This window comes from Rhincodon typus, chromosome 3 (genome assembly GCF_021869965.1).
Source record: "Rhincodon typus isolate 14 chromosome 3, sRhiTyp1.1, whole genome shotgun sequence".
Classification (NCBI taxonomy): Eukaryota; Metazoa; Chordata; class Chondrichthyes; order Orectolobiformes; family Rhincodontidae; genus Rhincodon; species Rhincodon typus.
In genome coordinates, this window is record NC_063334.1 from 86,330,349 (window position 1) to 86,343,762 (window position 13,414).

At 41.0% G+C, this 13,414-nt stretch overlaps 1 protein-coding gene across 3 annotated transcripts in view; it reads left to right on the plus strand.

Moving 5' to 3' along the window:
• The first annotated feature begins 850 nt into the window (after positions 1-850).
• The window catches only part of cetn3 (centrin 3), a 26,299-nt gene continuing 13,735 nt past the window's right edge, over positions 851-13,414 (plus strand). Inside the window, exons 1-2 of one of the 3 annotated variants that reach the window (XM_020510804.2) lie at positions 851-961; positions 7,305-7,440. In XM_020510804.2, the coding sequence (XP_020366393.1) occupies positions 945-961; positions 7,305-7,440 (153 nt within the window). In that variant the 5' untranslated portion in view covers positions 851-944. Of the gene's footprint in view, positions 962-1,036; positions 1,052-1,269; positions 1,352-7,304; positions 7,441-13,414 lie in introns of those variants that run through there. The other 2 variants (XM_048621329.1, XM_048621313.1) reach the window with 2 other exon arrangements.

Genomic DNA, 13,414 nt, shown 5'->3' on the forward strand with positions numbered 1-13,414 from the left:
CTGGGTGTGTCATGGGTCAGAGTCTGAAGATTTACAGTATACCATTTAGGATGGAGATGAGACATTTCTTCACCCAGAGAGTTGGTGAGCCTGTGGAATTCATTACCACAGGAAGTAGTTGATGCCAAAACATTAAATGTATTCAAGAGGTGGCTCGATAATATAGCACTTGAGGCAAATGGGATCAAAGGTTATGGGGAGAAAGCAGGATTAGGCTGTTGAGTTAGATGATTAGCTATGTGTGATGAATGGCAGAGCAGGCTTGAAGGGCTGAATAGCCTCCTGCTGCTCCTATCTTCTATGTTTCGCACAACATCCTGGAATACACTTGATCAGGTCCCGGGAATTTATCTACTTTATGTGTTTTAATACCTCCAGCACCTCCTGTTTTGTAACGTGGACTCTTTTCAAGATATTGCTATTTATTTTCCGGAGTTCCCAAGCTGCCATGTCTTTCTCCACAGTAAGTTCTGATGCGTTTACTGGTTTATGATCCTTCACAGTTTTGACCTTCGAGTTGAATTCGGTGGGTTGATGCACAGTTTAGTATGCATATTGATACAATCAACTCCACTTTTGAACTCTGACTGCCAGTTTTTGCAAAGTATTTGATATCCTGTGAGGACAGTTGTCTGTAGTCTGTCTGGAATGATTACCTATGATCCTCGCACCTCCCAGCAAAACTGTCTGGGCCACCAACCCCGTCCCCGGTCTCTGGTTTGTAACCGCGCTCCGCGGGCTTCCATTGATGGTTGGCGAACATCACATTATTGACAGCTCTCCTAGCCAATTGGAGGATGTAGTTTGCAGGCTGTCCTATCGTAAGCAGAGGCGGCGATGTCCCATTCTGCCCAATGGGCACAGAGGAGGGTCGGAAGGTGGGTCTTGGTGCTGGTACGTCCTCCGGGTTTCACTGAGGGCAGTCGGGCTCCGTTACGGCCGCGATGAGTTTCTCACTGAGGTAGGTCGCTGCTTGGTGTTATTGAAAAGAGAGCCCTGAAAATCCCTGTTTTTTTTCCCCCCGCCTTCATGGTGGGGGTGGGGTTGTGAGGTCAGTGATCCTAAAGTGGCGTCCCCTTTGATTTCTCGTTTTTTTTTCTCCAGTTTATGTCAAATATGCGGCCTCTGTGTCGCCAGTGGGCAGTTTTTATCACTGCCCTGAGGTGAGCAGGCCGAGCGCTAACAGCGCCGTTGATAGCTTCCTACACAACGACTTGTCCTTTTAAACGCCTGAATTACCCGTAGTCTCTCAATACTTCCATCGGCATCAAGTGCCGTTATATTCGGTCTCAGTTACGCTGCGTTTGGTGTAGTAGTTAGGATTGTGCTGCGCAATGCCATCTAACCGTATGTGAGCATCGTCATTGCTGTTTTTCATTTGATTAGCCAGTATCTGTCATGTGTGGCCTCAGTACCCGACGATCTCCTGAAATTTATCGGTTAACTTGATACAAGCCACATTAACCACCGCTTTAGGATCATTAGTTGTGGATCTTCAGTTGCTGGAGGTGACATACACCCGTGCAGGGACCCTTTTGTTTGCAGACAAAAGAAGAATACCCAAGCCTTGTGAGTTTTTGAATTACCTGGGAGCTTGCAGTTCCCTGCTACGTTCTCCATAGCAACATCTGTTCAATCAGTTGACTTGCCAACCAGTCTTTTATGTTTTGTGATTTTTGTTTTTCAGATTTGACTACTTTTGTAGTAGGCTGGTTGGCTGTAACTAGTGGAGTAATTCAAGGACCAATACTTAGGCCCTAGCCGTTCACAATATTTATGTGTGTGGGATATCAATGACTTAGAGTCAGAGCATGGAATCAGATCCTTGGGTCCAACTCGTCCATGCTGACCAGACATCCTAAATTAATCCAGTCCCATTTGCCAGCATTTGGCCTATATCCCACTAAACCCTCTTTATTCATATACGCATCCAGATGCCTATTAAATGTTGTAATTGTACTAGTCTCCACCACTTCCTCTGGCAGCTCATTCCATACCGGCACTGTCTTCTGCATGAAAAGGTTGCCCCTTAGGTCCTTTTTAAATCTTTCCTCTCTCACCTTAAATCTATGCCCTCCAGTTTTGGACTCCCTCACCCTGGGAAAAGATCTTTGTCTATTTAACCTGTCACTGCCCCTTATGATTTTATAAATGTCTCTAAGGTCACCCGTCATTCTTCGACGTTCCAGGGAAAATGCAGTACCTCACATTTATCTAAATTAAACTCCATCTTTCACTATTCGGCCCATTGGCCAATCTGATCAGGATACCATTGTACTCTGAAGTAACCTTCTTCACTGTCCACTACACCTGTCTCGCTCTCCCAATTACATCGCCCCAAAGATCTGCACTTCTGTCGACTCTGGTATTGAGTTCACCGAAGACGATTAGTTTGTACACTGTAGGGACTTGAGTGAGATTCACCAAGGCTGGAGTAGAATTTCTCCTTGTCCTCAGCTGCTGCATCAATATTGTGACGTTCTGATTCCAAGCAAGGGTGAATAGGAGAGTTATTCCTCCGGGGGAGTCTTTTGAGTTGGTCCACCAGTTCGCTTTTGATGGTGAAAGCACTTCCATGGAAGTGGCTCTCTTCTTCAGCCCTGCCTTTCCAGAAAATGGTGTAGCCACCACCTTGCTTTCTGAGATAGTAGGAACTGCAGATGCTGGAGAATCTGAAATAACAAGGTGTAGAGCTGGATGAACACAGCAGGCCAAGCAGCATCAGAGGAGCAGGAAGGCTGACGTTTCGGGCCTAGACCCTTCTTCAGAAATAGGGGAGGGGAGGGGCGTTCTGAAATAAATAGGGAGAGAGGGGGAGGCGGATAGAAGATGGATAGAGGAGAAGATAGGTGGAGAGGAGACAGACCGGTCAAAGAAGCAGGTATGGAGCCAGTAAAGGTGAGTGTAGGTGGGGAGGTAGGGAGGAGATTGACCTGTCCATCCTCCCTGGACTGACCTAGGGGGCGGGATGAGGTTAGTAGGTAGGAGATGGGGGTGTGGCTTGAGGTGGGAGGAGGGGATAGGTGCGAGGAAGGACAGGTTAGGGAGGTGGGGACGAGTTGGGCTGGTTTTGGGATGCGGTAGGGGGAGGGGAGATTTTGAAGCTTATGAATTCCACATTGGTACCATTGGGCTGCAGGGTTCCCAAGCGGAATATGAGTTGCTGTTCCTGCAACCTTCGGGTAGCATCGTTGTGGCACTGCAGGAGGCCCAGGATGGACATGTCGTCTGCGGAATGGGAGGGGGAGTTGAAATGGTTCACGACTGTGAGGTGCAGTTGTTTAGTGCGAACCAAGCATAGATGTTCTGCAAAGCGGTCCCCAAGCCTCCGCTTGGTTTCCCCGATGTAGAAGAGGCCACAATGGGAACAGCGGATGCAATATACCACATTAGCAGATGTGCAAGTGAACATCTGCTTGATGTGTAAAGTCTTCTTGGGGCCTGGGATGGGGTTTGAGGGGGGAGGTGTAGGGGCAGGGGCAGGTGTAGCACTTCCTGCGGTTGCAGGGAAAAGTGCCAGGTGAGGTGGGGCTGGAGGGGAGTGTGGAGCGGACAAGGGAGTCACGGAGAGAGTGGTCCCTCCGGAAGGCAGATAAGGGTGGGGAGGGAAAAATGTCTTTGGTGGTGGGGTCGGATTGCAGCTGGCGGAAGTGTCGGAGGATGATGCGTTGGATCCGGAGGTTGGTGGGGTGGTACGTGAGGATGAGGGGGATTCAGTTTTGGTTCTTATTGTGGGGACGGGGTGTGAGGGATGAGTTGCGGGAAATGCGGGAGACACGGTCGACCACCTCTTTGACAGGTCTGTCTCCTCTCCACCTGTCTTCTCCTCTATCCATCTTCTATCCGCCTCCCCCTCTCTCCCTATTTATTTCAGAACCCCCTTCCCCTCCCCCATTTCTGAAGAAGGGTCTAGGCCCGAAACGTCAGCCTTCCTGCTCCTCTGATGCTGCTTGGCCTGCTGTGTTCATCCAGCTCTACACCTTGCTTTCTGATCTGTGCTTCCCTGCCCGCTGGGTTTCACTCAGGGCGGCAATGTCAATATCATAGCGCCTGAGTTCCAGGCAATAATGGCAGTGTGGCATTCCGGTCTGTCACCGGTGGGACTGTTCATAAGAGTCCTGACGTTGCGGGTCCCGAATTTCATCCTGAGGGTTTGGAAGATGCCTGTGTGAGAATTCTTTTAATATGGGTAAACTGTTGCACACCGGTTACTACAAGGTCTTGGTGAGGTGGCGAAAGTACGTGGGGAGATGGAGGGGTGTGGGGAGAGCGTCCAAGACAACTGAAGACCAGGCACTACTGTTTGGCCTTAGATTGCCTACACTCCACCTCAGGCAAATGGTTTGGCACTGGGCAGCATCTCACGCTGAGTTAATGCAAGATGTGAGGTGAGGAGAGTCAGAGGAAGCGGAGAGGACATGAAAGACAGCATGGTTGCTGCCATTTTGCTTGTCATTCTCAGTCTGTGATTGTGAAATCACAGGACTTGGGGGTGGGGCTTTGTAAGATCGCTGGGGAGGGGGATAGCATTATAACAGATAAGAGAACTAACAGTGACCTGTCATGGATAATGTGAAGTAGCTCCAGTGACTTAATCAAGATATCTAACAATAAAATCTGTCTGTATGGCTATGACATAATTTAACTATTAAATATTTAGTTCCTTTTACTTTTGATCATACTTTATTCTAAATTGTCTAACATCTTAATTTCAATTTTTCTTTTCAATCCATGTAGCTCCCCTGCAAATATCAGCTGGATAGGACCACAAGTTTCGAATTGATGATTTTCATTTTTGCAATAAATCGTGGAATGACTATGGCACATTAGGACAGTTGACCTAACATGTTCCTTCCAGCTTGCTGCTCTAACAAGGACTGAATCTGCCTCCACCACGCTCGCTCTCTGGCAGTGTATTCCAGATCAGAACCACTTGCAGTGTAAAGAGTTTCTCCTTATGTTGCTGTTGGCTAATATGCCCAAATCTAAGTTGTGTAATCGGAGCAGTTTCTTTCTAATATTTAGCCATTTCTGTCTAGACTTCTGAGTTTTGAACGCTTCTTTCAAATTTCCTCCTTTTTTTTTCCTCAGGAGAGTACCCATTTTTTTTCTAATCCATCATGTAACTGAAATCTCATATTCCTGGAGCCATTCTTGTAAATTTTCCCTGTGCCAGCTCTAAAGGCTTCACATTCTTCCTGCCTTTGTAACGTGCAGCAGCTAGAGTCAACCTTGTTCTCTAAATATTCTAATTCTCCTCATGTCTTAAGGTCAAAGTAGGTTGTTCAGCACTTTTGAGTCTGCTCTCCCAATCCATGATATCATGGCAAATGTGATATTGCTCAACTCAACTTTTCTGCCTTCTCCCCATAACATTTGATTCATTTGCTGATTAAAAATCTGCCTACTGCAGTCTTTAATATACTCCATGACCCAGAGTTTACAGCTGTCTGGTAAAGAATTCCAACTGATCACTCTCCCATGAGAGAGATAATTCCTCCTTATCTGTTTTAAATTGCCAACCCCTTACTCCGTGATTATGCCCTCTGGTCTTAGACTTTACTGCAAGGGAGAACAATCTCTTAGCATTTTGTGTTAAATGTTCTAACTATCTTGCATGTTTCAATAAGATGTCTCGTTCTTCTAAACTCCAATGAGTACAGACTCAACCTATTTAACCTCCTCATTAGAAAATCCCTTCATGTCTGGGATCAACCCAGAGATCTTTCACTGGACTGCTGCCAATGGCAGTACATCTTTCCTTACAACTGGATGGACAGTATACCTCAATTTGAAGATGAGACTTTATCTTCACAAGGTGCTAAGTCGTACCAACACTATATTGATTTGTATTTGTGAAGATTAAGATAAAGCAGGTAATTTCCCTTGTTGTTTTCCTTGTCATCAGCCTCAGCTCAGTCTGGTAACCGTTGTCCTTCAGAGGTTGGTCATTATTGTGGTTGGTTGGTTTGCCGAGCTGGTTCGTTGTTCTGCAGACGTTTCATTACTCTACTGGGTAACATCACAGTGCAGCCTCCGATGAAGCGCTGTTGTGTTTTCCCGCCTGTCATTTTAAACTCTGGTGTCCGTTGAGCTGGATTACCTCACTTCCGGTTTTCCTTCGCAAGGGAGTGTATATGGGGTCTAGCTCTGTGTGTTTATTGATAGCTTTCTTAGTGGAGAGCCAGGCTTCTAGGAATTCCTGTGTTTGTCTCTGCTTTGTCTGTCCCAGGATCCTGCACGGGAATTCCTAGAAGCCTGGTTCTCCACTAAGAGAGCCATCAATAAACACACAGAGCTAGACTCCATTTACACTCCCTTGCGAAGGAAGACCGGAAGTGAGGTAATCCAGCTCAACGGACACCAGAGTTTAAATGACAGGCGGGAAAACACAACAGCGTTTCATCGGAGGCTGCGCTGATGATGCTACCCAGGAGGGTAATGAAACGTCTGCGGAACAACAAACCAGCTCGGCGAGCCAACGCACTACAATATCCACACCTGGGGTACAAATCTACTCAAACCTTTAAAGGTTGGTCAGTAGGCAGTACTGCTGAGGCACTCTTTTCAATGGACATTGAAGTCCGAATCTTTTTCTTTTGAACTGTCTTCCATATCAAGTTGGCTTCATTTTCTTTTTTGCCGTTGTCTTTTATCTAAAACTCACATTAAAGAAATTCTGCAGGCTTCTGTGATCCTACAATCAATCAAGCTAAGTTTCAGTCAGATCTGATTTGTGCTGTCCGATGGGATCATGACACTAGGAAATGAAGTGCTTGAGTAAATACTTGCCCTGTGACCACACCATTTTGCACTTCATCCCCTTCACTCTGCGTTAATTATTTATTTCCATTTTACAGATGACATAATGCTGGATAATTCCACTGCTTTATTTTTAATTTTAGACTTCCTGTATTCAATCTTTTTATTGATTTGTTGAATTGTAACTTAAGAAGCTTGAGTGAAAAAATTGAAGCTTTTTATTGTCTGGATGTTTTATTAGAATCCTATAAAGTGGCTTTTTAAATAAATTATTTAGATTCTTTATAAAATCAGTATCTAAATTTTGTATGTATACCAAAGTATTAACTGTAATGACTATAGGTTTCACTTGTACCTCCAATGGGAATGTGGCGAAATTAGTGCAAATATTATGGGATCCATGGCTGTTAACTTCAAAAGATTTTGTATAATGTGCTTTAGTAAAACTGCATTTGCTGTTTATATGGCTTAAACATTTGGATTTGAGTAGCTATTTATCAAAAGGCTAAGAAAATTTTAAATTTTTTCCCTCTTTCTTTCAGAACTGAGCTTGCCATAGATAAGTCCAAAAGGAAAAAACGTCGAGAATTAACAGAAGAACAGAAGCAGGAGATTAAAGAAGCTTTTGACTTATTTGATACTGATAAAGATGAAGCGATAGATTATCATGAATTAAAGGTACACTTTGGTTTGAATGAATTTTGATAGTTGAGTACTGTGTATCAAGGAGTGTTATTGTTAATACCTCAGTTGTTTGATTTGTAGATTTATCCAAATTAATCAGATTTTTCGGGCTGTTGGTAATTATGTCATCTTCTGTAGAAAATGCATACTGTACAGTTACTGAAAATTTTACAGCAGGAGAATACATCTCCTTATTTATTCATGCAGTAATGTTAACAAATACCACCAGAAAGCTGAATCTCCTGCTATGTTAACAATTCCCATGTAATCTGGAAAGCCATGACCAACTTTCTTTACAAAATAAATCCTGCATTTACTGTAGTTTTGTTTAAAAGCCCAAGGAATTGATTTGTCAATTCCTAACTTGTCACCGTTACACCACTATCTACTTAATTTTTTAAAAATGGATCAGGCATTACTAAATTTGTAGATTGACATAATGATTCAAAAATGGTTGCTTGGTAATTTTTTGAGCTGACAGTCTTCAAATCCTTTTATTAGGTGGAGTGAAGCATCATCATTCAACATCTGATGTTGCATGCCTTCACTAAAATTTTGTTTTTCTTTCTAAATTTAAAAGTCAAATACTGTTACTTTTTCTTTCTCCAACCCACCCCACCGCTATTTTTTTTGTTTGAAAAACATCTTGTAAAAATTAGTAATTAAGGTGATAGTCTCTTGAGAAAGTTGGTTTCGTTTGAAAAGCTAGTTAAACTCCAATTCCAATGTAATTCAGATGAATATTATTAACTAATTTGTAATGTAATTGCTAATTAAAATATAAATAACTACATTTATATATCAATTTATTTCTTGCTTCAAGAATGGTTCAAAATGTATTGGAATAAATTTTTTTTTTCAATAGAAAGATCCTACCCCTTCACAAGGGAACTAGAAGGTGGATCTTGTGGGCTCAAACAATTCTGGGCTCTTTGAAAATGTTTCTTGCAATTTCTGATAAAATTAAAACAATACTTTTTCCATTTAGTATCTGCTCTCAATTCAATTTACAATTTCTATCTCTTTGCTCTTCAAAACAAGAAATTAGTCACAGTCAGTCTGGAATATGATTTCTAAACCTTTTTAGATACCAGATACAGGAGCAGAATTAGGTAATTTGGCCCATCGAGTCAGCTGTGCTGTTCAATAATGGCTAATAAATTGATTTTAAAACAAGACCACATTTTAAAATTTTAACTGAATAAGGCAATAGCATTGTTTTTAAAGCTGTAATCTGGGTAAAACCAAGTACTTTGAAAAATTTAAATAGAGCAGCTGCTTTACACAGGTGCACAAACTTTATCCAAAATAAATCCGTACTAAATTTTTACATATAATTAAAAGGTTTCCCAGTTCAGGATAGACAATCTTAAATTGAAATGAACACAAGCTTTCTCTTGTGCAAAATAAAAATATTGATCCAAAAGTTTCAAGATTTATTTAGATGATGCTTTCAGCTTGCAAGTTCAAGGATCATTCACATTGTTCAATTAGTTCAGAGGAAATAAATGAAACTAGTCATCCTTCAAAATAGTGACTATATATGCATGAAGAAAACAATTTTAAATTGAGTAGCGTATACGGTGTGGGAAAAGCATTTGTGGTGTATGCTAGAGGGATTGTAATTAGAGTGCAGGGGATTCAGTAGCTTTTTAGCTCTTTAGGACAGTGGGTCATGCATATCACAGGCACTCTGCGTAAAGCAGATTTTATTTGGTTGGGAAGCATCCCCATATTCGATGATCTCAAAATGTTATTTAAAAGGAACATGCTGCAAACACTTCTCAGTCTGTTACTCAGAATAACTTTACCTGTCTGCTTTCACTTCTGTTCCTGACCCTTTTTCTTCAAAAAAAATCTCCAATGTTCACATGCCATGAGATCTGCTGTAGTGATATGCTACACTCCTCTGTCTTGTGCCTTCCGTATGCATCAGCCCATTGTTTTATCAATCCTATTGCATTATTTTCCTGTTCCACTTTCTTTCATCCTTTGTATTTTTAATGTAACATTTCATTGTAAATTTTCAGTAAATGTTATTGGTTTGACATTTTGCAAATGGTTCCAGAATGTTTGAGCATAATTTCCTGCACATACGTTCTTGGATGGTATTCCTTTTTCTTTTGTCTGTTTTTGTAGCTGTTCTATGTTTGGATGCCCTGCTTGGTTTCTGCCTTTTATTGGAAGTGATACAAATACACTATTGCCTCTTTTACGAGAATCTCCGTATTTTGGTGCCTGAAATGAGCACTGTACTAGTACAGTTTGAACTTACCATTTGCTAGTGCAATTCCTTTAAATCAGTTGCTAGGAATTTTAAAAACTCTTTTAAAAACATGACCCATCTCTATACCGATCATAATTCTGACCAAATCATGGCCTTGTCCTGCTCACTGAATGGAACAAATCGATATGCAAAAACGAGGATGATGTGATCCATGTCACAGTGGAATTGGTGAATTCTGTATTAGCCAGAGATAGCAAGAACTGCAGATGATGGAGTCCGAGATAAGTGTGGAGCTGAAGGAACACAGCAAGCCAGGAGAGGAGCAGGAAAGTTGACGTTTCGGGTCAGAAATGGGGAGAGGGTAGGGAGCTCAGAAATAAATAGAGAGGAGAGGTGGGGATGGCGATAGGTGAGTGCAGGTAGGGAGTGGTGAGGGGTGGATAGGTGGGAGAGAAAATGGACAAGCTGTGGAGCTCCACACTGTATTATCTCATCTTCCTCTGTTAGCAATACACTTCCTGTCAGAGCTTATCCTACCTGAAAACTACACTTGCCACAGGTCCCAATAGTAGTTTATGACTGTAACATTTGAGTCATATGGAATGTGTCTGTGTGTAACTTGGGAATTAGGTTTTAAGGTTCTATGTTTTTCAAAATCAATCTGTTCAGACATGTTATATCTTACATATCTAGGGCAGGTGGGATGTCTGGCCCAAAAGTAGGGATGCTACTGCTGTGCCACAAGACCCTTGAGTTTTAGGTTTTTAGCAATGTTAATTAGGTCATTGTTGATTAATTGCTTGGTGACTGTATAAGCACTAAGTGTATGCTTTATTAATTGGCGTCACCCTATCTTGGCAAAATATCTATGAAGTTGGTAAAATAAGATAGACAAGCTTTTAAACAAGGGATGAGCTCACAAATGGTTATCATATAAAATGAATGTGGAGACAATAGGAAGTAATATCACTAAGATGATCATCAGTCCTTCTTAAGAGTACTCTGGAACTGAGCATATATTGAGGTAATTTGAGATTGATAATGCACTGAGCCAATGCATGTTCAGGATGCCTTTGATTATGCAGAGGGAGCAGTGGACAATTGGAGTTGGTAAACTCTGGGTTTTAGTGGTTCAGGAAACAAAGTTTGAAGACAAAACTTCAACCAACCTAAGTTTCTCAATCTGGCATCCTGAAGTAGATGGAATGTAATGTCAGTACTTGTAAGAATTTCTTTTATGCATAAGTTATAATAACTTATTCTTTAATTCTGTGAAACTTTATGAAAACATCTCTACCTGGAATGGGTCTCGTAACTAACAAAAACTAGTACATTTTAAAGTTTGTTCTCAAATTCAGCCTATACTTGCAATAGACTCTGGTCTTATGATTGAAGTGAATCCCAAAATCTTAACTCTTTGCTTAGGGTCCATCTTTAGGTTTACTTGAGACAAGTTTGGTTTCTATTAACTTTGTCAATCTGTTTCAACATCCCTTTAACGTTACTGAAGTCTTGATTCTGTTGGATATGTCTTTAGTTGAAATAGTAATTTCTCTAGTAAGATTACATGGTGCTGGATTTCTGTCCTTTTTTCTCTCCACACTTTCAATTTTAACAATTGTAATGGACTTGGTCTAACATCACTAGAGGCAGAGGTATATTGTAAAGGCCAGTGGCAGGCTGGAAGATCAAGACGTTTTTAAACATCAACAAAAGGTTACTAAAAAAGTTTTTAAAAAAGCAAGGGTAAATTTTAAAAGAAAACTAGCACAAAATATAAAAATGGATAGCAAAGGCTTTTGCAAGACTGTACAAGAGTAGCTGAAGTGAATGTTGGTCTTTTTGGAGGATGACACTGGGGTGTTACTAGCGGGGAACATTTAAATAGGGGAGGACACCAAATCAATATTTTGCCTCCTTTTTTTTTCCAGTGGAGGACACGAGTACAATCTCAATAAGGCAGAGGTTATAGAAAAAGAGGAACTTAAAACAATTGTCATCACTAAGGAAAAAGTACTGAGCAAGCTATTGGGAGTGAAGACAGTTAAGTCCCCAGAGTCTGATGGCCTATGTATTGGGGTCATAAAGGAAGCAGCAGCAGAAAGAGTTGATTGATTAGTTATAATATTTCAAAATTTCCCTGGATGCTGGAGATTCCAATGGATTGTAAAATACTAAAATAACAATCTTATTTAAAAAGGTAAGGAGGCAGAGAGTAAGAAAAGGTAGGTTTGGTTAATTTAACACCTGTCATTGGGGAATTGTTAGAATTCCATTATTGAGAAAATAATAGGATATGTGAGATGTCAGAACACAATCCATCAGAAGAAATATGGTTTTATGAAGGGTAAATAACGTTGACTAATTTGTTAGAGTTCTTCAAAGATGTGACTAGCAAAATGAATAATGGGGATCCTGTGGATGTAGTACATCTGGACTTCTAGAAGGCATTTGGTAAGGTGCTACACAAAAGGTTAATACACAAATTAAGATCACATTGGGTTGGGGTAATTTATCAACTTGGGTAGAGAATGGGTTAACCAATAGAAAGCATAGAGATGGGATAAGTGGGTCTTTTACCGGTTGGCAAAATGTAACTAGTGGAGTGTCACAGGGTTTACTCTTTGGGTACCAACGATTGGTGGCCTGGGTGATTGCATCAGAGGCCGAGCATTCCGTACACCTTTATTGTGATAGGGCTTTAAGATCTGGACATTTTTCTTTCCTTTTGGCTATGTTTCTTTTATTTCCCCTGTTGTCTTTTTTTACGTCTGGTTTTTGTAACAGCAGAGAATGGTGACTTTGTACACTTTTCACTCTACTTCTGTATTCCTATACCTGAGTACATGTGACAATAAAATCTAATTATAAAACTATATTAATGACTTGGAAGCGGGGATAGAAAGTACAAAGCCAGTTTTGCAGATGACACTGAAATAGATTGGAAAAGTAAGTTGCAATGTAGAAATAAAACATTTACAAGTGGGTATAGATAGGTTAGGTGATGTGTGTTTGGCAGATGAAGTTATAACATGATTAAATGTGAAGTTATCCACTTGGGTCAGAGGAATAGAAAGACAACTTGTTATCTAAATGGAGAGAAAATTCAGTGCAGAGGGATCTGGTGTCTTCATTTATGAATTACAAATACTTAGTATGCAGGTACTGCAGTTAATAAAGAAGTCAAATTGAATCTTGGCATTTTATTGCTAAAGGAATACAGTAGAAAAACAAGGAACTGTTGCTGCAACTGAACAATGTAAGATACTAAAAGGAATTGACAAAGTAGACATATAGCAGATGTTAAGGCCGTGATGAGATCAGCCACTAATGGATAACTTCAGTGTGACTACCACAGTTACATCAGCAATTAAACAATCATTTAAAATTAACATCATGGCTAAACAGGTCACATCCATTTCTCTTGATGAGCTCTTAAATAATGTATCTTCTGGGAGAGTTTTCTTTCACCTATCACCAGTGACTGAGCTCACCATATATCTCTTAAGAATATTAATTTGTTTGCCTAATTTAAAAGACAAATATGGAAACTTCACCCTTAAACCAAAATTCCTATAGTTCTTCGCTTTCATCTTCTCCAATAGTGGATGCAATTTAAAGCTCAGAGATAGCAAGAACTGCAGATGCTGGAGTCAGAGATAACAGTGTGGAGCTGGAGGAACACAGCAGTCTAGGCAGCAACAGAGGAGCAGGAAAGTTGACGTTTTGGGTCGGGACCCT